We start from the raw sequence: 25,783 nt of genomic DNA on the forward strand, positions 1-25,783 counted from the left end.
TCTTGTAGACAAGGATTCTGTTGATTCCCAAATTTAGCTGTTCAGTTATAGTGCAGCAAGCAAATAGCACGAGTCTCTCCTGGACCATACAATGTAAGGCTCCACCAAAAAAAAAAAAAATGCTTTCATCTTATTTATAGTGCATAGAAAATGCACTGCTCCCCCTTAAAGAACAAGGTGTAACTAGCAAAACTGATGAGCAAAACATGATAAGACATTAGTGGAACATAACCATGAAGTGGACCAAAACCCATGCATCAAACCCACATAGCCCACAGTCTGTCTGAAGATACTCTGGGTAAGAAAGGAAATGGGGATTCCTGGCAAGAGCCAGAATTTGACACAAAGGCAGATACAAAGAAAAAGAGAAAACATTATTTGTTATCATATTTCCTGACAAAGACATTGAAAATGATGTAAGCTTGATATCTGGAGAGGGCCAAGATTTCATCCTAGAATTTAAGAAGAATTTATTTTCCTCCATGCATGATTAAGTTCGCAAGCATAAAACAAAATTTTATTATATTTTTCTGGTTCACAATTCATTTGCTGTCTTTATTTTATTTTATTTTTTAAGAAAATGAAAACATTCTATTCATTATCCAGTAAATGTTTATAAGCTCAGTGAGAAAAACTAAACAATGGAATAAAACAGAATTAAAACTTAATACACCACGTCTTCAGGCACTGAAGTATTTAGAACAACAGTATTCCGTATGAAAAAAAAGTTCTTATTTTACCAAAATATTTGGAACAATTATTTATTTGGATACTGTCTTTTAAGGTATCTACTATCCATAAACTTAAAAGAAATACATTATAAGCTGCTAACTGTAAGCTTTATCATTATTAACATGTACTCTATTTTGGTTGATAATTACAGTCAATTTACAAAAAGCATGACACGGTCTTCCAGCTAGGTTTAAAGTCTCACAAATATTCTGTTTATTTATTTAAATAAAATTATTCATGCTTTTTAGAAACTACCTCAAAGGGCTCACTTTTTAATCTAAAATCCATTTAAGAGGAAAAAAAAAGTCATTCTGTCTCATCACAGTGATTATGTCAACACTGGAACTGAAAGGAATGGAAGGCAACTAAATAAATATAAATGAAGTTGATGCAGTTCTGATGGTCTTCAGATCTTACTGAGATAGCTCTCTAGTAATGTCCTCAAATTGCTTGCTTTACTTGGGTTTCTGGAACCTATATAGCTGTTGCTATTTTGTATTATGACTGGCTAATACTCTGTGAAGTGATAGAGCAACAGTGGTTACAGTGGAACAGGTGCCATAATGCTGGATCAGCTATTGCTCAATGCATCAATTTGGGAGTCATACGATATTTAAACATTTGAATCAGTTGCAGTGGTTTAAAAAAAATTCCAGGCACTCAAGCATAATTTTTTTGTTTTCATACCACCACTCTTCAGCCCAAACTCAAGATGAACGCACCATTTCAGTAGCTGCTCTGACAGACATACAGACTTGATGTCAGAATACAGACCCATTTGGCCACCACAGCCTAAAACAACCAAGATGACTCTCCAAAGGATGTGTAAGGTGGAACGATACGAAGATGGTAACAAAGATGGTAACAGATATTCAAAATATTATTTATAAAGAAAAACTCACCAATACAGATGCCTTCGCTGAGAAATACTGAGGCAGTCTCCACCAGGGAGCAATCTCTAAGATAAGCTGCCTCAGTGGTGGTCAGCCCTTAAATAAGGTCTAGAGGAGGTGGAGTCAAGCTCCACCCCTTCAGGGAGCACAGCTACATTACCCAACACCTGCCTTACCTGATTAATCAGAGGTTCAGGCTGTAATTATCAATTTCCCATACAGGGTGGGAATTTGTTTTGTGCCAATACAGAAGCCATAGAGGAGAATTAGCAACAATGTGTGGAACAAAATGTTGCTACTGATTTCCCTGGCTTTATAGCATGTAAGAGAGCATATGTGACACAAATTGGAGAGGGCTGGGTTAGAGAAAGCTAAGCACAGAATCACAGAATTACTAAAGTTGTAAAAAGGCCTCTGTGATCATCAGGTCCAACCCACCAAGCCATCTCCACCCAAGCTGCATCCCTAAGTCAGATCTCCTTGAGTAGTACTGTCTGCTTCAGAGAAGCTCCTCAAGCAGCGATGAAGAAATCCAAGAGTTTTGTACACCACTAGTATTGATCTCAAGGATATTAGTGCCCTAAAACAGTGGATAGTGACTGCACCTTCAGTTATCATGTAGTTTCTGAGTCTGTTTTCCTGACCTAATTTTAGCAGGAGGCTGCCTTCTATTTACATTAAATTAAGACTTCTTTCTTATTATCACTCATCTCTAATTGCATTATTCCAAGAAGTATTTATAACACAGATCAGCAATTTATATCCTTTATTCCTTGCCTGCCTGCAAGGTAGATTCTTGCTTGTGAAGCCCAAGTGACTGGAGACAGAAACACCACTGCAAGACAACTCCTGACAAGGTGGTTCAGCAAAGTGCTTCAAGGAAACTTCAGGGAATACAGAAAGTCTTTTTGATTAATGCCCTGCAATTGTAGAGGCTTAAAATACACAACAAAATTGTATTTTCACAGAATCACAGAATCACCAAGACTGGAAAAGACCTACAAGATCATCCAGTCCAACCATCCACCAATCACCAATAGTGACTTTGTAGAAAGTTTGGTGCAAGTAAAAACTGAGATATGACTTGACCAGGCCCAAAGCTGAAGAGTGCCAGCTCTCACATGAGAAGTTATCTACTTAGATCATTGCTGTCACCCCAGACCATGACTTGCCAGCTGAAAGAAAACACAACATCCAGAGTGCAGCAATTCCTACAGTACCCTATCAGGACCCCCTTGGACAAGAAACTATCAACTGCTTTTTCTGATATTCTCTCTGCTTACTAATCAGGCCTCAGGGTCTTGGAAAGGACTTGGCCTGTGATCTCTTAAACAAGATTTAGGCATTTCAGCCAAGTACCAAAATCAGATAATTACAAATAATAATAATAATAATAATAAAAATCTGCATCTGAAATGCTGTTTTTCATGGGAAAAAATTATTTGCAGGTTTGACAGACAGGATCGTATGTTGCTAATCTTGAGAGTTTTTAGTACTTGTATTCTGTTTGACTTCTCTCCTTTTGCCAATTTATTTTGGAAATTTATGGTGTAATTCCCAGTGCTTTGGATGGCATATCACATGTCCACTTCAATAAACACTCTGGAGTACTGCTTAAATATGGAAATAGAGCAGCACAACCAAAGTGGAGATGTGCCTCAGGAAAAGAGGGAGAGAAAGGAGATGATCTGCATATACCCACACGTATGCAATTAATTCAGCCCCACCAAACAGTTGTAAAATTTACAAATTGCAAAACATTGATTAAATTCAGAAAATAAAAATTCATACTTAGCAATGACCTTTAGAACTCTGTTCTTCTGAACAGAGCCCCATTGGTTCATCAGGAACTGAATGTAACCAAAATAGGCATGCTGGTAGCCTTCTATTAGTCACAGCCCTCACGGGTGCAAAACTTACTGTCAGTTTGTGCAGGGATGCCAAGTTTCTGCTACTTAGAATGCTTCAATGTCCCCACCATTGGCCTGATGCTCAAAAGCAAGGGTCTCTGGGTTGACTGCTCTTGGGCTTGAGTCTCTATATTCTGGTTTGTAGAAGAACATACATAGTTTTTGCCATTTACTGACATTTCTGCCTTCTCCTTACCTCATAGGTGACAAAGTCAAGGTGGTTTCTGTAATGGTTCCAGTGACACTGAAGTTCTCAAACTTTTCAGAATGCATGAAATGTAGCCAAATACAATGTGATAATCCCCACATGGTCAAGCAGTTCTTCTGTTTTCTAAATCTGATCTCTTGCCTAACCTTCTGTAAGAAATACCTCCTCTAACAAACAGAACTAACTGTCCACAGGGAGGACATATGACTCTCTCTACTGAAACAGGTAAGGATCTTTAGCTCAGAGTCTTCTGAGTCTTTATATTACTGCCTTATGACAGTCCCCTCCAAAAAACAGTACTGATTTTTCTTGTTTGGTCTCTAGAAAATCTCACCCCCTAAATTACCTCTTCTCTCACACGACAGTTAGGAGACAACCCTCTGAACATATGGTCTCTGGAAACCAAGCAGAGATTGGTTTTACTGCAACTACAATTCCAAGTTGCTGAACTGCTGAAGACTCTTCACAGTGACGTGAGATGTTGCCAACACAATGCAGCTGTGAACATCTGGTAGCAGCATGGGTGTTCTCCAAATCGAACAGCATATGTTTAAACTGTGCCAATCCAACCCATGGCTAACACCTTATGAATAAAAAAAACTATACTGACTGGCCATCCTGTGCTGAAAAGCAACAGGACTTCTCAATTTCAAGGAACATCCACAAAAATATCTTTCCTATGATTGTAATTCCTTTGCAAGTCCAGCAAGGCTCTAAGAAAACTGGCATGTGTTTTCTGCTCAAACACAGGCTGTTCCTAATTTTCTCCAGAAGTATCACATAGTAGCTCTGTCTAGCACTGCAGACATGATAAGGCTCCTTCCTTCTATGTCAGTAGATCACAGCACAATTAACCATCTCTGAGGGACATCTCAGAAAAAGCCAAATTTTAGACTACATCAATCAAAGTATTTCTGGTAAAAATCAAAGAGCAACAGCAGTGACCCTCTGGGATACAGCTCACATTTTTCATCACCCCTTTTTCAGAAACATGAACTCAAATCTAAGCAGAAGCCAAACGACTGGGAGGAGCAGTGGTAGACAGAGAAGCTTGTCTTTCCTGAAGATGAAGAAAGAAATTTGATGTTTTAAGATAAAAAGCTATTTGGATAGATTCCCTTCATTACCTCCTTTCCTCTTATTTGGGTGGTTAAACAGCCAAAGGGCAATGAAGAACAAATAAAGTGAACATATAACCAACTTAATGTTTAAAACACTCGCAGATGGTCCAGAGATGATGCTTTGGATTAGAAGCATACCTGAGGTTCAAGTCAGCAATGGAGGAGGAAAAAAAAAAAAAAAAGGAAAAAAAAGAAAACAAAACAAAAAGAAAATACAAACTATTTTTATAGTGGTACTTCAGAAATTTATGAATGGGGTTCTGTGATGTAGTTGCCCAAAATAGCAAAGATTTGGACATGATGACCCTGGAGTTCCTGAAAGCAGCTGGCACACAGGCCGTACATGCACAGAAGGTTTACCACTGCTTCTGTCCCCTTCCTATAACACAGACTTTTCCCTCCAAGTTCCAAATAAATATCAACATTAATATAAGGAACCGCAGAACGGGGCAAGGATAATGAATGTTCCCCTACATAAAACAGTTCTATCTAGAAAATGTAACACAAGTTTGCAAACTCAGTGGGAAATGCCACTCTTAAACTACTTTCTCCTAGATGTATCTTACTGGGTTTCTTATCATTTTTCCCACTCTTCTCTCAGCTTTGTACGATACACACTTTTCTTGCAGAAAGATGCCCCATACTGGATATGGTACACCAGCTGATGCTTTTCCATGCCTGAGAAGAATTATATCACCATCTCTTGCTTACACCACTCAGTTTTTTCCCCCACAACATATGATGTTGTGGATTTATGTTTAGTTTGTGACTCCCTGATATTTTTTTTTTTAATGGGGAACTGCTCTTTATTCAGCTAATTATTCTGGCCCAAATGGAACAGTCTGCGCTTGTCTGGTTCTCAGCCCAAGCTATGGGAACACATCCTTTTCCAGGAAGATAGGCAACAAGTCTGTGGTTTAACGATGTAGGATTTAAAGCTACTAGCACCAGATCCAAAACTCCATAGTCACATAACACAGAATGAAAAACTGAAATACACTCACTGTATTGCTCGAGGTTTTTCAAAAAGAAGTTTTGTGGCAATATAATATTGGCAGGCTTTAGTTCAGATCTGTTACCAACTTGCCTGCCACAGTTAGCCTAACGTTGGCATAAAAGAACAGAGCTACCGCTGCCTCTAAGCTTGGGTGCTTTGCTGAATTTGAGAGCTGCACACACTCAAAGAAAACCACACCAGTACTTTGCATGATCTGATAGCACATAAATCCGAAATCTAAAGTCATGGAAGAAGGGCAAAAGTTCTTTTTCGACGTAGCTTTGTAGATACTGGATGAGATTCTTTTCTGTAAACATGACAGTACATCTGATGCAAGATAAGAAAGAGAACTTACAGTGACACAAACGCTAATTACACTGATAAACAATCACCACTCCAGAACAGATAATACTGAGAAATGAATACTGAAGGAAATTTCGATGTACTTCTTAGATAACCATAGTACTTTAAAACTGGATTGTGTTCAAGCATTTGAAACATCTCAGTCTGAGATCTACAGATCAGATTGAGAATGCGTTGATGCGCAACCAGATTTTAAAATAAATACATGGTGGAGCAGAACGCAAACACAGATTATTGGAGTTTTATTTTTGTTGCTAAAAAAACCCTTTCTTCAGTTAGAACTCCCCTCATTCAAACAGCCTTTAAACCACTTCCACTTCATGTAAGCTAAATCCAGAATTTGCAGTAGCTGTGCTTACAGGCAGAGCCTGCAGCCTGGATTTGCTGAGATGTGTGTTGACTCGGTGCAATGTGAGTCGTGGGTGCAGGCTGGGTGAGACTGCTGGCTCCTGCTCTAACCACTTGGCCACAGGGCCTTCTTTACACAGAAGCTGAAAATAAGTAAGTAAAATTAAGGACACAGGACACCAACCATGGAGGAAAACACAAACCTAAGCATGTTTAAGCAGGCAATTTGTCTTGCTGATGCTATGTGAAGATCTCTTAGGTTAGAAAGGAGTGATTAATTACTGAATAACTTGTAGGATCAAGCTGAAGTGTTCCTGAAAGAATCTGTAATTCATTAATGACAGGGATGAGGTACAACACCACAAAGCAAAAGGACAGAAATGTGGAATACAATTTCTTATACTACTATCTAGCACTAAGTTAGTTTTCTTTAACACCCTTCACCAGAATGTCACCCATGGCATACCTAAAAAGACTTCTCTTCAGTTCTTCTAGGACAGGAACTGAGTTTAAAAAATGGACACGAGCCACCGCAAAGAGACAAAAAACCCCACATTATTCCAAAAGCAACAGCCATCAGTCCCCATCAGTCTACACAATAAAGAATGTTAATGTGCTATACTCCTTTTTTACTCTGCAGCCAAACCACCAGAAGCAGAATTTCTCACTATTGTACAACAAACATTCATGTGACTTTTGAGAGCCTCTGGTTTCACAAAAAAGCATACGATAGTTTTCAGTATACCATGAAAAAAACTGAAAATGGATTAAACATGCGATAAATCTTTTTGCCCCACATTTCCAGTACTGTCACCATCAAAATTCATAGGAAAGACCCAGTTGGGGGCATGGGGAGCACAAATGGATCATGAGCTCTACAAAGAACTAACAAAAAGATGCAGAACAAAATTTTACAGGATTACTCTCAGGATTACTCTCAGGATTACTCCATGTGACCAAGCTGTGTCAGCTCCTATGGTAAATGACAAATTTTGTTTTTACGGTAAATTGTAAATGAAACTTACCATTAAATGTAAATGCTTTGGAGCTGGGAGAGGATGCCATCTTGCTTGCCCATTCCTAAGAGAAGATTCAATCACATTGCTGGGCAGAGACCAAGCTTGCATCTAATTACTCCAGGGACAAGCCCTGGACGTGAGTAGACCCATGTTTTTGCACAGCACCACTCACGTGCCCTGCGTTACACACATGCCCCACAAACTGCAGCTTGTAAAAGGGAAGCAAATTAACCAGCGGCTCTTTTTAACACAGCCAACCTTAAGGACATCTGAACCGAGGGCACAGATTGGGGCATCAAAGGGGAGACAGGGCACTCTCAGTTGCAAGCATGCATGGGCTTTCTGCCACCAAAATGTCCCCACTCCATTCCATCATGTTATTCTCAAAGCAGCTGCTGCCCACTGGTGCTGCCCAAGTGTTTTATTACATTGGGTGAATATAAGTGAGCCTGCTGCTGCCTCTGCCTTGCACAGAGAAGGGATGTGTTTATGTCAACCAACCATCGGCACCAGTGCAGGAAACATGTTGCATGGCAAGGCCCAGCCTCTGGGCCCAGGCAGCATGATGGTGGCCATCAACTGCAGCACAACTCTCAACCCACCCCTTCCCCAGCACAGGGGCACCTCCTCACTGCTGGGGCCTGTGCTCTGACCCCAGAGAGACCTTGGCGCCCATTCCCTGATCCCAGGGAGGCCTTAGGGCCCTTCTGCAAGCACAGCATCTCTGAGCACCCTAAACAAGCAGCATGTGAAATCTGAACATGTATCATACAAACATTGGCTTGACATACCCTTGCCTTAAGAGGCGAAGGAATCAGCTCCTTTTCCTTTTCTGGGTGTAACAGCAGCTGGTACCAAGGAAAACAGAGGTGGAAATACTTCTCTAAAGCCCTTTCCAAAACATCTGCAGCCACATCCTGGATGACAGATCAAGTTCACATGCTGTATGTTGCAGGGAGCAAATGAGGGATTTCTCCTTACAGGGCAGACATTTTCTGGTGAAGGGGCAGCTGGTGTTTCCTCCAATTACCTGCACGCTTTTACTCAGCTCCAGTAAGAGGAAGACTCTAATAGTAGAACTTACAAATCCTGTTTATAAGAATTTATAGCTCTTCTGGCCCAAATCTGTTATCTGAATGCAAAAAATCAAGTAAAACAACATGTATCTTCTCCTTCTCCCTAACAGAGGTCCTGGCTGGGGATCCAGGAGCCAGGCACCAAGCCTGCAGGCACCCAGGCAGCAAGCCCTACTCACACAGAAATTTAAAAAATAAAAATAAAAAAAGCAGAGTGCCTCCTAAGTTACAATTATAGATTTAATTACCTTCCACTTTCATTATAATTTTTCTTTCAGTTGCTCTCTTTGGCCTATTCTTAGTGACAGCCTCTTGCAGTCACTTCCAAACTGTAACACATGCTTTAGTGACTATCAGTTTCACTTGCTCTTTACTTGACTTTTTCCCCAGCAGTAAAATAGGAGTGAACAGTCTACAAGTTTCTCCCTCGTAAAGCACTGTAAAACAAGTTTAAACGACAACCTTTACTTCACCACTTTTGGAAAGGCTCAGTGCAGCAGTGGGGTTTCATGTAGCATGGTTCTCCCCCTGGACAGGATAACTAGGCTATGGAAGGCCATAAGAGAAGACACTGCAGAGAGCTGTGAAACAGGATGGAAGAGTGGAAGTGAAACATTAGCAGTGTCAGACATCTGTCTTCCATTTTGTTGAGGTTGTAGAGCACTGAGAAGTTCCAAGGGAGAGCTCTTGCCCAAACTAGAAGACTGCTCTGCAATGGTCTTTTCTGGGTCACTTGAACTCTCTCCATTAATAAATGTTCTATCTACAACTGCCAGTTACACACTCATCTGTTTACTTTCACTTGCAGCTGGCAAGAAATAACAGGGCAGTCATTTAAAACTGTAAGAATATTACATAAGTTCATGTTGAAAGCAACAGAGTAATCAACTCCAAGGACAGGAAAAGGCTGCATGTCCCAGACCTGTAAACGGTCAATCGAGTGTTTCAGCAAGAGGATCATAGAATAGCTTTTGGGTTGGAAGGGACCCAAAAGGTCATTTAGCTCCAACTAGAATGGTGAGTGCAGAGTAAAATCTCTGAGCCACAAGAGGGTCCTAGAGGGGCTAACCACACTGCCCTGAAGAGTTCACTGCTCAAATCACATTCAGTGGAAACCTGCAGGCCCAGAAACACTACATTTACATCCCTTACGGCCTGAATTCATTTGGGGAGATGCAGCCTGAAGGAACACTTCAGTTTTCCACAGTGGAGATCTGTGCCCTTCAGATTCAGTAATTATTGTAATGAGCATCTATCTGCCATGTCACGGAGGCACAACACATCTGTCTACTTAAGATGGGAACCTAGAAGAGACAGCAGCAGGCTGATCCATCTTCCAAGGTGCAGCCTCTCTGGATAGCCCTTATATACCTGTGTTGGTCTCAGGAGGACTCTGGTTCCTCCTGCTCCGAAGCTCTAGTTCCGAGTGGGAAGCAGGATGCTGCAGCACAGCTGCCCTCCATCCATCCTCTGCTCACCCTGCTCCCTGCCTCCCCCCTGCATCCCCCACACACACTCCAAGCATGGGAAGTAACAGAGCCAGAGTACCCTCAGCCTCTCAGGTGATGGGCACAAGCAGGAAGCAAGGCTTCAGCTGCACTAGTGCTCAGCTTAAATCTCCTCTTCAAAAGCACCCTTCAGAAAATCAACATTTTAGGCACCTGGTCCATCATAGTACAACCATGTGATTTGGGAGCCTGGTCCAGCCATAAGCCTGGGGCTGGCAGGAACAGCGGTGCTGCAGCTGGCCCCTACCTCACCATACTCAAGTGTTTGTCTGACCAAAATAAGAAAAAGAAATGAAAAAAAAAAGAGAAAAATCCGGATTCCTGTAAACGGACCTCAGGGGAAACTCAGGAGTAACATCCTTTTCCAGGGGACACTTTGCAGAGCAGGAGCACTTGTGTTGTTGTGTGTGCGTGTGTGTTGTTTTTTTCAATGAAAAAGGGTAAGTATCCAGAGAGGAAAAAAAGAAAAATGAAAAAAAAAAAAAAAAGAAAAAAGAAAGAGAACAGACACAAAATTAAACATTCTACCTTAAAATAAACTCTGCAGCATTATCTGTCTCTTGTCAAAAGTTATTAGTGAATAAAAGTGACAGACTGTCTCCTAAGATACATCCCATGTCCAAGCGACATACCTAAAGCTTGTCAGAGACTTCCCTCTGTTGATGTGTCTGCTTATCCTTAGTGCCCACGCTTTTCATTGCAGTGCATTCTTGTACGGTGGAAGCACTTGATTTATTCGCTGAAGGGAAGAGAACACTTTTTTTCCCACCTAATTTTACTCTTCTGATCCTACAGGTCTTCGTTCCTCGTAAAACAGAAAAGTTCTCGACTAAAACCAGACTCCACATAATTATTTTTCCTTAAAAATAGAGTCAATAAAACTAGCAGATGCAAACAAAAATGGAAACAATCTATCAAATCTAGCAAACAGGTTTTTCTTCACTGTACATTCTTCACATTAAAACATTACTCGCGGTCAGTATTAAAACCAGACAAATTGCACGGTGCTTTGGGGAGTAAGGGGATAAAACAACTCTTGTAGACAAGTTACAGGAACAGATGAACAAGATGTTGCCCCAGTCCAGACAGCAGTTATCTGCTGGGAGCTTGGTGTCTGCTCTCCATCCCTCTCTGAATGTTGCAAGCAGGGTCTCTGTCTAACATTCCTAATGAAAACAGAAAAAACAGACCTGACCAACTCTGGGGATTGTTTGAAAACAGGACTCCAGCCACAGCTTTGATGTGGTTGTGGACTGGGTGCATTCCCATGAAGTTTTAGTTCTTGTTGAAGCTGCAGAAGGGCAGAGCAAGGACACTTGGCAAACTCAGGATGAGAGTTCTACCATGAGGGCAGTGTGGAAAGGGTTTACTATGTGGTTGTATGCACTGTACAACCAGAAACATTCAGAGATTAAAAGAATAGTTGAAGTGTTGTAGTTCCTGTTAGAATAAACTTTGAATGAAAATTAAAACAAGCTAATAAAGCAGACTGCAGCTATTGGACAGATGGGACCAAACCAAACTGCCTGGTTTTCATCCATGCAAACAAAGGCAGAACACACAAAGTCACCGTGATCCTATCTTCAGTTCTTCACAAGTAGCCATCCCATCACCAGACCCTGCATCCCTGGGCTGCATCAGTGAGTCATGGAAGGACATGCTTCCACAGCGTTAATGACAGGAGATAGTTCCCACAATGCCTAAAATCCAACTGGTTGAGGGAAAGATATTAGCAGTTAAACCTTAACCTTCATTTAGACAATAAAATATATTTTTTTCTTTTGTTTCTTCATCTATTTGTTGTTGGGAAGCTACAGAAACTATGCCTTCTTCGTACAGGCAACACCTACTTTTATTTGTGTTTAACTTAATGCAACTTCTCTGCTGCCAGATAACAGCCACACACCTCCCCATCTCCGTGACCAGCCCACAGGACACTCTGCCATCTTCAACTGCTCCATAGAGCACCCAAATATCAGCAGAATGCTTATTCATCATCCAGCTGCACAGCCAGTCTTCAAATTGCAAAGGAAGATCCCCGGCATCCCCCCAAGGCAGAAAGAAGATGGCTCATGGCTGAGCCCTAAGGAGCCCCACAGTCAGAGAGGATTTCAGCTTTTAACATGGTTTAGATTAAAATCCTATCTGCCTCCATGACTCTGACGAAATTTTTGCGTTCTTCATCAAGACCAAAACCGGCAAACTAAAACAAAGAACTTGACACGTACAACCTCCAATATGCAAACAACTGATTGTTTCCATAGAAAATTAGAGAACAGAGAAACTGAAGTAACTCTAAAAAAATGAATCCCTAATTTTGTAATAAAGGCCACATGGTCTGCTTTGCTGAGCACAGAATTGGAAAGGCATAACCGCTTGGCTTTAACCAAGTATCACTGCTGATGCCATCCATGGCTGTGAGCCATTTTCCTCCACCTCAGGTCATGTTCCTGGGAACTCCAAGACTCACCTTACTTAACAGAACATACAGGGAATTAATTACTGAACACTTGCTCAGATCAAACACTGCGTGGGCCTGCTTCAAAACAGGAACTCAGGAGAAACACAAAACAAAACCAACACTGTTGCCTGAACTTAAGATATTGAACTTGAATCTCTTATTTGCAACCATTTTGGTTTGGGCTGTACACAGACTTATCTTGTACTTCAAATTTGGAAAAAGCTCCATAGAACAGATACCTAATGGAAATGGCACGTGAAAGTTAGATATTACAAACATCTTTGTGAGATTTAAATCACCACTACACCAGACCCTGAATTCTAACCTAATTTGGTAACATGCCAATATTCGGGACACCATCTTACAAACAGCATGATCCCAAATGCCACTTGGTCTCCAGAGCCATCACAAAAAGCAAAAAGTCTCTGAACAATAACCCAGGGACTGAAAGTTCACACAAGGAAGAGTGCTTGCAAAGGCTTTGGATGTAAGCTGAAATCCCATTTAGTTACAAGTATTTTATTGTGGAAAAGGATGTGGAAACACAAAATAAGTTAAAATGATAAAGAGACCTGAATAGAAAATCTGTAGTTATAAATGGAACAGTTGCAATAAGCAGATAGTTCTGTACATCCACATCTGTTCCAGTTCAAAGCAGTTCATGTGAACCAGGGGAAGAAACTATTTTTTCCTTTAGCTCCACAGCTCTGGACCTATCTGCTTCAGTCTAGGGCAGGGATTAGGAAGAGGGAGAAACTATCACTGGTGCACTGGCTTCTAGTCCAGAATTTCAACAAGATGGAGCAGTCCCTGCACATCTCCCATTGCCTTTCCCTTCTCCCCCCATTTAAAACACTTTCCAAAAAGAGCAAAAGCATTTGCAAATACTTATGGCAATTAAAGTTGTTTGTTTTTGCTAAAACCAAGGCATTGGTAACTTAACAAAAGTTCTGTTTTTGTTTCTCTACTCACAGATAGTTTCTGTTTCACAGCTATCCCTTCTGGGGCCACTTTGATGATAACGTGGGAAAAGCAGGCAGAATAGCCAAACAGGGAAATAAATATATAAAAATAGCAAGACTGCTCCAGAACTCATTCAGGTTCCAAAGGAGCTCAAATTTCCTGCCTGTGGATGTCTGAGACACTTTCCTTCCACGCCCAAGTTTGGTCTCCGTTCCTATGATGCCCTCTTTTCTCCCCTTTTGGAATCTTAAAAATAAAATAGTAAGAAAGAAAAGTAAGAAAAATCTGGGGAAAGGATGTGGTGCAAAGAGACATGATATCAAACTTGGAACAAGCTGAAGTCAGCTGCCCATTTTCTATTGACAGTGACACCAAATCCAAGAGGAGGGACCCTCCCCCTCAATAATCTGCTTATGAGAAATCAATATTTTCCTATTTCCATGACTAAATGACAGCCTTCGTGCACCCTTCACAAAGTGCCTGAGATTTAAATGTCTTAACAATAAAATAAAATAATTAATTGTTCACACAGAGTTGAAATACATTCTCTAAGGTCCCTGAATTTGTTTTCCACTTGCAAAAATGTAAAAGCTTCCCGCAACTGAGCCTCTGTAGGAAATTCCTGCAGCTGACAGACTGCATGCACATGCCAGTCAATACAAAGTAATTGCTGGACTGGAATCAATTGCAGGCTCCCAGGAACTGCTTCAACTGGATTTTACTTGAGAGATTTAGTGCTGTAACTAGCAAGATGCTGAGCTCTTCAAATACCACTAGATGTGTACATCCTTGCCAAAATGAAGACAAATGGTAAAGCTCATACTAAGACCTAGAGCAGAGCTCATCAGAAGCCACCCATTAGGCAAGGGACCCTGCGCCTCGCCACCATCCACCTCTAAAGGAGACCCTCCAGGTTCTTCTTCCCTTAAATAATTCTCCAAGCTCCTCAAAGCGATGCCTCAGTGAAGGAGAAGGACTTTATGGTGAAATATTGCTTACACAGAATGGTAAGCATGCTACAAGTTTCCCTCAAAAACCCAGGGGCATGGATGCCAGCAAGACACACAGGGGGATCACAGTTGCCCACTTTTGACCAAAATCAGGGCTATTTGCCTGCTTAAGTGCTTTACTGGACATGGGCCTGAGAGTACGGCAAATTGCACGATTCAGCCCCTACAAACTATTTTGGTAAAATACACCAAAGAGAAGAAGGGAAAGCTTTCATTAATTTATATTACAAAGACAACAAAGATGTTGTTTTGGAAACAAGAATCTGTCTGTTTCAACTGGAAATTTGCTAGCACTGCACTACAAGGACAAAGTTTAAAAAATAAAGTAATTAATCCACCACTTAGAAACTATTAGCCTTAAAAGACTCAGATTTGATGTCCATGCCTCTGATATGATAATAGGATGCTTCAAATCTAAACTCAAATCTATTTCTGCTCTTCCATTGGTAACTGGTACATGTTGTGCTATTTTATTTTTTTTTAATCATTATTATTATTATCCAATTAATTAGTTATCTTGGCAGATGAACTTAAATGTATCAAATTAATTGATAATACTCTAATTGGAACACACAAAAGACAGGTTATTAGAGTGTTACTGATGTGCACAGTTACCTTGCTGTAGATGACTGGTTGTTACATTTAGCCATTCATTCCTCAAGGAAAGCTCTGGACTGCGTGTAATATAAAATATAGGTTATTTCACTTAAACTGACATGCAGCTGTCCCCTGCAAAGTAAGCAGCAAAGAGATCCAGCATGGCCTGATCAGACTCAGCTCTGGACAGTCTGACCCCATTTAAGTTGGGGCAGACCCACAACACTCCATTTCTTCCGCTCCCACCCACGTAATACATGTGGCTACGCCCTGGGCAAGCATTATTTCTCTCAGCTAAGTCCATCAAGTGAACTGAAATGACAATTCTTGCTTTTGTTACCTGCCAAACCCCTAAATTCAACATGGTAGTTCCTGGCATATAAAGTAAGTTCTGCCACAGCAAATGAAAACAATGAAAGGGGGGGTTGGAGCCAAGCAGGGGCATTGAAGCTTCATGATGTTTGAGGTCCCTTCCAACCCAGGTCGTTCTGTGATTCTGTTATGTGAAAAAGGAGACAATGGGCTCTCCCAAAGGCTCCCTGAGGGCTATAAAGTTCTCTAAGATCAGTGGCTAAAGAAATATTTTGCACTTCTAAAGCATGTACAAAAGGACTAGGACAGGGTGTCTGTGCCCAGCTGTTGCCTCTCAGCCTGGCTTCCTACCACGTGAGCTAAAGGAGAACACGGTGCACATCCTGCCGTACAATTGTTCAGTAACAGGATCTGTTCCTATTATGAGAGCCCAAATGTCCTCTGGTGCCTCAAGGCATACAGGGTGAAATAATTCTATAAAGTGACTGAATTTGAAATACCGGCCTGTAGCATAGAAATAGTTGTCCTTCATAGCTGAGGTATGTCATCATAATGTACCTAAAGATGTTCTCTCTTCTTTTCCAGCCGGACTCAGCTATCTGCCAAAGTGGTAATCGACAGCAATTGTGAAGAGGAAATAGCATTTCAGATCTATGTCCCCATCAGTGTCAACACTAAACCCTAGCAAGCTGTTCACACACAGAATTAAGAAACCAACAAACATAACTCTGATGCCCGCATCCCTGGAAAATCATGACACTGCAATGAGATATTCTGGATTCAATATTCAGAAAATCACTGAATAGTTTGGACCACGGCATTAGTTATAACCCCATTGGACAGGGACACCTTCCACTAGATGAAGTTCCCCCAAGTCTCTTATGAAAAGCTTTCAGTTAACTCACAGTAACTGCAAACGTGCATCCAGAGTAAAGGCTGTTGGTTTTAGAAGCTTTAAGCCCTTTCAGTTAACGGGATAGTAAACAATGAAGAATGCAAAGCTTTGGTAATATCCTATAGAACAGTTCCCAGCAAAGCATTCACATTCACCAAATAATCTCAAAGCAGCTCCAAGGACAGCTGTGGATGAAGTTAGACAGGTACAGTTAATAACGAAAAGAGAAAGAGGGGAACGAAGCAGAAGTTCCCTAAGAAACAATACAGACTTGGTACACATGGAAATTAGGAGAGTATGTGTTGGCAAGGTCAAAAAAGATACAGGGATAGCAAGAGGGTCAAGGAAACATTATACCATCTTCTACTATATACAACATCAAGTGTTACACCCCAAATATACTGCACAGACTTTCAATAGAGCTGAACTGAATGTATTCCACCTCAGGAAATGAAAATAAAGGGTTTCTCAGCTCATGTCGTCTATACAAGCAGTCAGTCTGATAAAAAAGGGAAAAAAAAATGGAACATTTTGACATTCACCCTGCATTACTCTGCTTGGTAGTAAACCCACTTCCTGCATAGACCACCAAGCCAGTCCTGTTAGCCATACCATGATATGTGGATACGCTAAGCTAAGCTTTAACCAGCACAGATTCAAACTGTTCAGTATGCCTTATAAGGTACCTTTCCTATTTCGTTTACATCATAATATACATTTTACACTGTAACATGCAGGTGCCCTGCTGCACAATGGAGAGGCACTTCCAAGCTATGCCATATAGTAGAATCTTATGTTCTGGGGTGGGAAATGATGCTAAACGAGTTTTAGATCAGATACTGGACATTTCTCACAAGTAAACAAAATTACCACACTATGATGCCACAGTACAGAGCAGCCTTAAATTCTAGTAGGCAATCAATCACCACAGAAGGGAGATCATTTCCCAAAAAAACCAATAAGGCTAATTTATTTTCAGATCTGTTTGATTCAAGTTTATGATTTGTCTGGGACACGGAATCAACAGTATGATGAATTGAATACATCTCCTGGAAGACTAAATTTATTAAAGTACATTGCTCGAGCTGATTAAATGAAAGCAACCATTGGTTTGGACATTGGCTTGATCAATAGTAGGGATAATGCTGGAGAAATAATTAACTGGAACCTCACTCGGGATTTATCATTTTAAGGATAAACTAAGGGGGGTCATTTTTCCACTGCTTCTTCACACAAAAGGCCTTCATGGCACAGCCCAGAGCCATCCCTGCCTGTCCTCATCCCCACCCTTGTTCTGCAGCTCCCACACTCAGCTGGAAACCGGGATAAAGCCTGGCTCCACATTCTCACTCAGTGGCTGGGAGTCAGCTCTGTTTATACTCCTGTGAGCCGAAGAATGACGATGACTAGTAGCTATATAGATAAATAAAGTATATTAAGTCACAGGAAGTAAAAAGGGAAAACTATTAATTTATTTATAGAAACCTGTTCTTGCCATTCATCAAAAAAAGAACATTCAAAAGTATGCAGCAAGATACAAGCATCTGGCTGAGGTTGGCTGACCACACACCAGACTATACACAGAGCCATTTTCCTTCTTTTGTCACAAGGACCTGGTGCCAGAGAGCACAGGATACGGACAATAATGGGGCTGTTCCACTAGCAGACCTGGGGAATGGCCTTTCCACCAGCGTGCTACAGCTGTGTGGGCATGGCCTAGGCTTCCCATCTTTCCAGTGGCTCCATAGCCAATTCCTCTTTTCTGATACACTGTGGTACCACCAGTACATCCCAAACTGCTACACCCATGCCATCTACTAACAGCACCAAAACTAAATACAGGGGAGAAAGCCTTGATGCTTAAGTCAGCTCCTCCAGACACAGGCTGTGTCAACATCAAGCAAAACCAAACGTGATTTATTGTGGAGTCGGATGCTCAATTCCCCAAAACTGAGCAGCAAATGCAATACGCCTACACAACCCTTTTCCCCCTCCTATTGCCAAAATAGCACGCATACATCAGTAGAAAACCTTTTCAAGACAATAGTGCCACAACACACTGTGATGAATTTAATTGTATTTGCATAAAAGCTGCCATCTTTTGCAGTCTGCAGTAGATTTCTTTCTGGGCAATCATACCAGAAGCATAAAGTCATGCCATATTTTGAATCTCTGCCTGCCAAAATCCGGGAAGAATTGCAAAGCACACTCATTGACATATCTTGCAGTACATCGCCAGCCAAAATGCTATAGTACAAATGAGTGGACATAAATAACAGCACAAGACCCACTTCTGCCATTCTTCTTACACCAAAGGAGTAAAAACCTAACACGTGGTGCGAAGCTACACCCCAAAACCTCCACACTGGAGTTCTTATTCTTCTCAAGAACAATTATAGGACTGTCACAGTATTGTGTTGAAAAAGCTTCAAAGTAATTTCAGAATACTCAGTGTCCATGATATTGCTGAAGTCAGTAACTGCTCGATTTCTGTATTTACTTATTCAAAGTGCACCCTCAATCTGCACTTTCAGTTGCCAGCCTTTTCCCTTTTCTACTGAGTGCTGTAAAATGTGTTTTTCTCTCCGTAGGCAGTTTTCCTTGGAGAACCTTCCTTTTCACACACAGATGCCTATCACATATTCCAAGTTCATTCTTCAAGTGGGACATCAGCTGATAGCAATAAATAAGTACATGAGGCAACAAATATTTGCAATGTGTTTAGAAAACAAAGTGCTTCCTCTTTGTAGTGTATGCTTCCTCTCCACAGGATACAAATAGCAGGAGAGGTAAGGCAGCAGGACCGGGAGCACAGAACTCATATCCATAGGATATTAAAAAAGTAATTTATAAGACGTAAAAGGAGCAGTTAACGCCTGCACACTACTTAACCTTTTCACAACAGGTTTCAGACTACTTACAGTTGTGCATAAAAAGTCATAAAGGTTCATATAAGTTTACAAAAAAAAAAGTGGTATTTTTTGGAGTGCAGTCAGAGAGGACAATTTTGGTGATTATGTATATTATTAATATTCCACTCAGAGAAGTAAGAGCGCGCAAGCAAGCTCTTGCACTGACTCAGAGCTGCCAAGAAGAAATCAGGTATGTAGATAAGGCAACGGGTAAAGATACTGCAAGGAGATGGCACAGGATCTCCATCCTTCCATCAGGTCAGATCTGGAAAGAGCTTCCATAGTGGCTGGAAGGACGGACTGCCAGGGGAAGGCTCAGAGATGGGAACCAGAAAAAGAGGGAAAGCAGAAGGACCCGGGGGGCAGTGGGGCTGAGGGCCCAGGGGACAAGCCAGCATGGCAGAGCAGGATATGGAGTATTTGAAGAGCGGGGATGTGGTCCAGCTCTCCCAGGACAGTGGCTGGAAGAAGGCGAGGGAGCATGGGGACAGGCCAGCCTCCTGCTGGGCTGCAGCACCACTCTCAGAGGCACTGGGGTGAGGGTAGGAAACTGAAGGCCAAGCCAAATAAACACAACTCTTCTTCCCGTGGGTGCACAGGGGCAGGCCTGGGGCAGGGTCTGTGACTAATGCAGCTGAGGCTTCTCTGCTTCCTGCGCCTGCTGCGCGTGCCATAAATTACCTCGCAGCAACAACCAAAGCACCACTGTCTTCTCGCTCTTCAAAGTGCTGAAAATAAGCTGCACACTGCTGCTGACATCACCTCCCCATCGACACCAGCCCGGCAGCCAGCATGGGATGGCTTAGCATTGCAGAATGTGATGGTGCCATGGGTTCCCATTGGGCATTCCTAAAAACTGGTCATTGGTACAACTGCCTGTGGAACTTACCAAGCTGAGGGCTTACCCATACAGTGACTGAACAACTGTGTGGAATGAAGCAGAGGGAGATGAGCGAGCTCAGCGCTCCTCAGCCTTTTGAACAGTAATGCTCTGAAGCCTATCCTGTCTGTCACAGTCCCCTCTGCTCTTCCCTGTCCACAAAGTGATCCTAATTTAAAACCAGTTGTATTTTCCGACCACAGCATGTCCCCAAGCATTTCCTTTTCTCAAAATCACCAGAAGCCAAAGGGTGCAATTAAAGTCAAAAGGGACTTTTTTCCCTTCTGGTTGCCAATAAATACTGCCCCTTCCCAGGGCTGCTGCTCTCCTGCCTGCTTGCTCTGCCTCCACACTTTCCATCCCCTCCACATCTCCATAGCCCAGCCGCAGAAATTAATAAGTTATTAGTACAAATTAAAATATTACATTAATGATGTACATGAGTGCAAGTTACTGAGATGGAAAAGAAGTCCTAATTAAATCAATACGGTTATTAGTCCCTTGTCATCTCTGATTAATTATTAGCTTAATATGCTTCATCATTTTTGCCATTAATGGAATCGCTGCAGTGCTACCATGGGGAGATGGGTGCTGCAGAGGAGCCGATGGAGCCATGCTAGGGTCCCAGGCCATGCTGGGGCATAAGTGAAGTAACCCTGAGAAAAGAAGGGGAAACACCTCACTTTCTGGTACAACAGCCTGACCGCATAAAAACTCCCACTGTTTTCAAAGGATTGAGCTGTTCTCTCAGGGGAATTTTAACTATTGATATGCAGGGGGTGAAGGCACAACTGTGTCAAGCTGCATCCCAAGTACTTGTCCCAGTCTCCCCATGACTTACACTGGTGTGACAATCTACCCCAGGCCTTTCCCCAACCAAAGCACCACTGACTTTTCAGCTGCTTCTGCCCCAACCCCTTCTTCACACATCCTGGTTGCCCAGGGTGTAAGGAAGGAACAGGCAGCAAGTTGCAAGCCATCAACTTCAGTGCCTGGGGCAGGGCGGGGGTTGAAGACCCCTCTGCCACTCCTGCTACCAAAAGAACCAAAGATAACATACAGGAGTCACCAGCCAGCTTGTTCCAAGAGAAACGTGAAATCATTATTTGGGCATAGGTAACTCCGGCTGTATGGGAAGACACCTCCACTTCTCTCTCTCCTGTCACCTTCCCTCTGATGCCAGCTTTTCCTAACTCTGTCCCACCCCAGCAGCCTGCAGCAAGGTTTTCTAGGGATAATGACCCGGTGCAAGGACAAATCTCCAGCTGACCCTCCAGCAACAAGTCCAGAACGTGCCCAAGGACTGGCCACAGCTTGCACTGCAGTGCATGGATCCATCATGGGACTGGACAGGAGCTTCATCCCATAAACAGCTTCACAAACATGCTCTTTGGGATGGGATACCAACAGGAATATGCATGTGCTTCCGGGAGCAAAGCTGCTCTTTGAACTCACTAACAAAGCTGGTGCACAGTGTTTGTGCTGCTGATGGGTGATTCAGAAATTAAACAGAGAATGCCACCGCAAAGCATTATGCTGAGTTCCTCACAGATAAAGTGCCACTTCAACTTCCCAGGACTTGCTCTACCACTGCCATTACCTCGGGATAAATGACCACTTGTACAAAGCCAGAGCTTCTCAGTGCCAGTTTTGTCCCTTCGCCCTCCTACCGCCATCTCTGAAAACACCTCAGCCTCTGTTCCACAACACACAGCACGGAGGACTTCCACCTCCTCCATTCAGCTCAGCAACCCTGTTCCCCAGTGCCAACCTGCAAAGCCCAGCTGCACTGTGTCAGACTCAGAACCGATTTCCTTCCACTCCCAGTTGCTCCGCCATGGCTTACAGAGCATTTCAGAACTGGGCTGAGCTCCAGTTGAATGTTTGGCCATGCAACGAGGAGACTCCAGGATAACGGTTTTCGTGGGAATCCAAAAAGAAGGAGTAAAGAAAAGGGCTCCCCACGCTATTTTTAGCTGCAAACAGTAAGATTTGGAATTTTGATTGTAAAGTATGGAATTCATAAATGGTGCCATGCTAAATTTACTCCATTTGTATACAATTCTGCTGGATAACCAAGGGGGTTACAGCGCGATCCTGGTTAGCATCTCAGCCCAAGTTTTATAGCCTCTAAACCAGGAGAAAAATGCGTTCAGTAAATAGTGCTTGTGAAATTTGCGCCCCAATGAGTGCACGAGAGGATTTTCTGCACATGGTGTATATGTGCATGCACGATATCTTCCACAAACGCGTGTGTCGGTGCATGTGTGCACCCTCAGCCACCGAGCAGGGATTTATTTCCAGAGCGAAGCCAAGGAAATTCCCACCCCCTACCATTAAAGCGCTTGGCTCTTTGGCTCAAAACATTCTGCAACTTCTCAGCCAAGGAATGTATTTTCCCTTTCCAATATATATAATTTATTTTGCTGCACACATTAGTTAATGATTCAGAGACACACGATTAAGCCAGTGCTGCGAGGACACTACTGACCGGCTGAGCAGACCCAGCTCATTTTGTGAGACCTTTCTTGCTAGCCTGCCACAGCACAGCATGAACTGACAGCAGCCATCAAATCAAGGGTTTATCTCATCTACTTTTACACCAGCAATTTTTCATAATTAGCCTGGCTTCCTGGGGCTAGATGAGCTTTTAATTACTACATTAATGAAGATAAGGAAGACTCTATGCTGCTCTACACTTCTGGGTGGGGGGGTGGGGTAAGAACGCTGTTTTATTTCCCTACTACTTTGCAGAGATTACTCCGGGATCTGTAACACCGCTCGGCAGCCCGCAGGGCAGCACCACCCGGACACCGCTCCCGTAACGCAGCGCGCCCCGCACTCCTCTACCCGTCGCACACTTACGTGGTCCCCAGGGCGCGGCGGCAGGCAGCCTGCGCAGGTGAATCTCATCCTTATCCATCGCCCGCCGATCCCCGCAGCCCGGCTGCGGTACCAAACTCAACTTGCCAGGGTCCCTCCTCCCTCCTTTTCTTTTTTCTTTTTTTTTTTTTCTTTCGTCCCTTTTATCCTTCTCCTCCCCCCGCTCGGTGACACGGGGAGGGCTCTCTTACCCGCCGAGCGGCACCGCGCAGCGCCCCACCGCCCCCCGGCCGACTTTAAATAAGGGCGCCGGGCGCCGGCCCGCCGGGAGCGCGGCCCTCCGCGGGGAGCCGTCCCTCCGCGTCACGCCGCCGCACTCCCTCCCTCCTTTTTCCCCTCCCTTTCTCCCTCCCCGCCCGCGCCCCCCGCCCCGTGCGGAGCTCCGCGCCTACCTGCGCGACGGCGTCGCTGCCCTGACCTTGGGCGCCGGAGGGACGGCGGCAGCTGCGGCTGCTGCGGCCGGGCGGGGGCAGCGTGGCCGACAAAGGTCAGCGCGCCCGCGGTGCCCGGCGAGAGCGGAGCGGGGCCGCGAGGTTCTCCCGAGGGCTGCCCTCGCCCTGCCCGGCTTTCATCGCGCGTAGACAGCGAGGGATGCTCGGCCACGCTGAGCTGCAACCTGCCGGCCCCCGTTTCGGTCCGGTCCCGCTCTCGGCTTTCCCGTGTTACCCTGAGCGTACTTCATTGTGGCTCCGGAAGCTCTGTGGAAATGGGTTTTGAAAGTTTTCACAACTTGAAACTTTTCCTAGGAAGGTCTGAGATTTGATGCGGTGAGTAGAAAAACACATCAACGGATTTACTCATATGGACTTCTTCACGGACTACAGTCTCTAGAGGCTTCAAAACCGCAGCAGGATGCTTTTAGGCTAGGTTTTGTATCTTCTTCTTTGTAATTTTAGTGCTTTTTAATTATTATTTTGACAAAGCTTGGACTTAATCTATTTTTAAAAATGCACTTTTTAGTCTACTATTTATTATTAGCAGAAGAGCAGACGAGTAGATGGTGCTGTACAAAACTCTCTGTATCATCTTGCTTTACCAGAAATCAAAGGCACTTGAGAGCAAGTTCTCCTTCCTCTGCTTACAACTAATTTGTTCTGGACTGAGTTTTGCGGCAGAACCAAACACAGGCACCAGCCCAACATATATATTTCTCTCATGAATGCAAAACAAAAGAAATCTGGAAACAATGCTGGATTCCAGCACCCTATCTCAATGTGACCACAGGCTCCCTTGCTGCCAGTGGCTGGGGAGGGCACATGGGTGGGCACTTGGCTGGGCTGCACAGAGCTGGGTGCTCACCAAAATGTGGCACTTGCTGCTCATCACAGAATCACTAAGATTGGAAAGACCACTTAGCCCAACCATCAACTCATCACTCATGCCCACTAAATCATGTTATTCAGTGCCACATCTGCCCTTTCCTCGAACACCTCCAGCCACAGTGACTCCATCACCTCCCTGACCAGTCTGTGCCAGTGCATCACCCACAATGAGAAGCTAATCCCCCACCTTGCTACAACCTCCCCTAAGCCTCCTGTTCTCCGTTGCCTTATTGAAAGCCCCACCAAAGGCCAGCTGAACCATGATGTCATTCATAATGAGGTTTAGAAAGTTTAAGTATGACAGTCAGCAGGTCAAAAACTGAAGTTATACTCCAGCTAAACACATGGAAAAGAATTAAGCAGTAAACATTAAGTGCCTGAACAAGATTAGAGCACAAGTGTTAAAGAAAAAAAGTTTGTTCTTTAAAACAACCTTAAAAACAAACAAACAAACTATAGTAATTGCTTGCAGTTATTTCAGAATGTCCTAGCCTGGCCCAATTTTTATAGCAATGGAAAGCTCCATGTGCTGCCCCTGCAGCACCAGGAGGCTGGGCATTTCTCTCTGCTACATGCAGAATCCCAAGCACATCCCTCAGCTGCTTCAGAAAAGTCCACGGCTGGACACAGCTATGAGAGAATGGGAAAATCACACAGACAGGCAAAGGCCTTGTGGCTGCCAGCCACCAGGACATACCCACACAAGTGGGTAGGCACAGAGCAGGGCTGGCATCAGTGGGACTGCTGCTGTGCCCAGGGTGGCATCTGAGCTGTGGGGACACTCAGGCCATGCGCAAGAGCAGAGGAAACGTGATTTGTCATAACAAGAGCCGCCGAGCTAAAATAGGCTGCAGGGCTGATAGGAGGCAGCGGCTCTGCTGTAGTTTTCCTCCTTGGCGTGTGATAAACCCACTGTACCATCTCAACACATACTTGCAAGAAGAATAGCAAAGGGACGGGGAATCTACTTGTCTGTGCAATAAAACAAAAATGCTTTCCTAACAATTAGGAAGGAGACAGTGCTACTTGGCACCCACACCTACAGTAAGTGCATCTGCTGAAAATATTTATAGTTTGCTCCTGCAGAATGTACTGTGTACCTTTGTAACAACAATAACACAGCTCTCACCTCCTGTCATCTCAAAACAAGCACAGGCTCCGGGTGCTCACACTGGAGGAACACCCACTCATGACTGGCCCCAGGGGCAGCCCTGCAGCCTCTCGTGGTCACCTCCAGACTAATTTATTGGCCCTGTTTCACTTTGGAGGCACACAGTGAGGCAGTCCCCACAACAGAGGCACCCAGATAAGAACCATAGCCCTGGCAGCTGCCTGGGGCCATGCCAGCACTGTCACATGGGGAAGGGATGAGG

The 25,783-nt window shown here is 43.5% G+C and overlaps 1 protein-coding gene across 2 annotated transcripts in view; it reads right to left on the reverse strand.

Annotated features, from left to right (window-relative positions):
• The window catches only part of ANO1 (anoctamin 1), a 72,429-nt gene extending 49,054 nt beyond the window's left edge, over positions 1–23,375 (reverse strand). For both annotated transcript variants that reach the window (XM_072338926.1, XM_072338927.1), the window contains exon 1: positions 23,071–23,375. In XM_072338926.1, coding sequence (XP_072195027.1) covers positions 23,071–23,128 — 58 coding nt within the window. In that variant the 5' untranslated portion in view covers positions 23,129–23,375. The remainder of the gene's footprint in view (positions 1–23,070) is intronic.
• Between the last annotated feature and the right edge of the window lie 2,408 nt (positions 23,376–25,783).

Source organism: Excalfactoria chinensis, chromosome 5 (genome assembly GCF_039878825.1).
Source record: "Excalfactoria chinensis isolate bCotChi1 chromosome 5, bCotChi1.hap2, whole genome shotgun sequence".
Classification (NCBI taxonomy): domain Eukaryota; kingdom Metazoa; phylum Chordata; class Aves; order Galliformes; family Phasianidae; genus Excalfactoria; species Excalfactoria chinensis.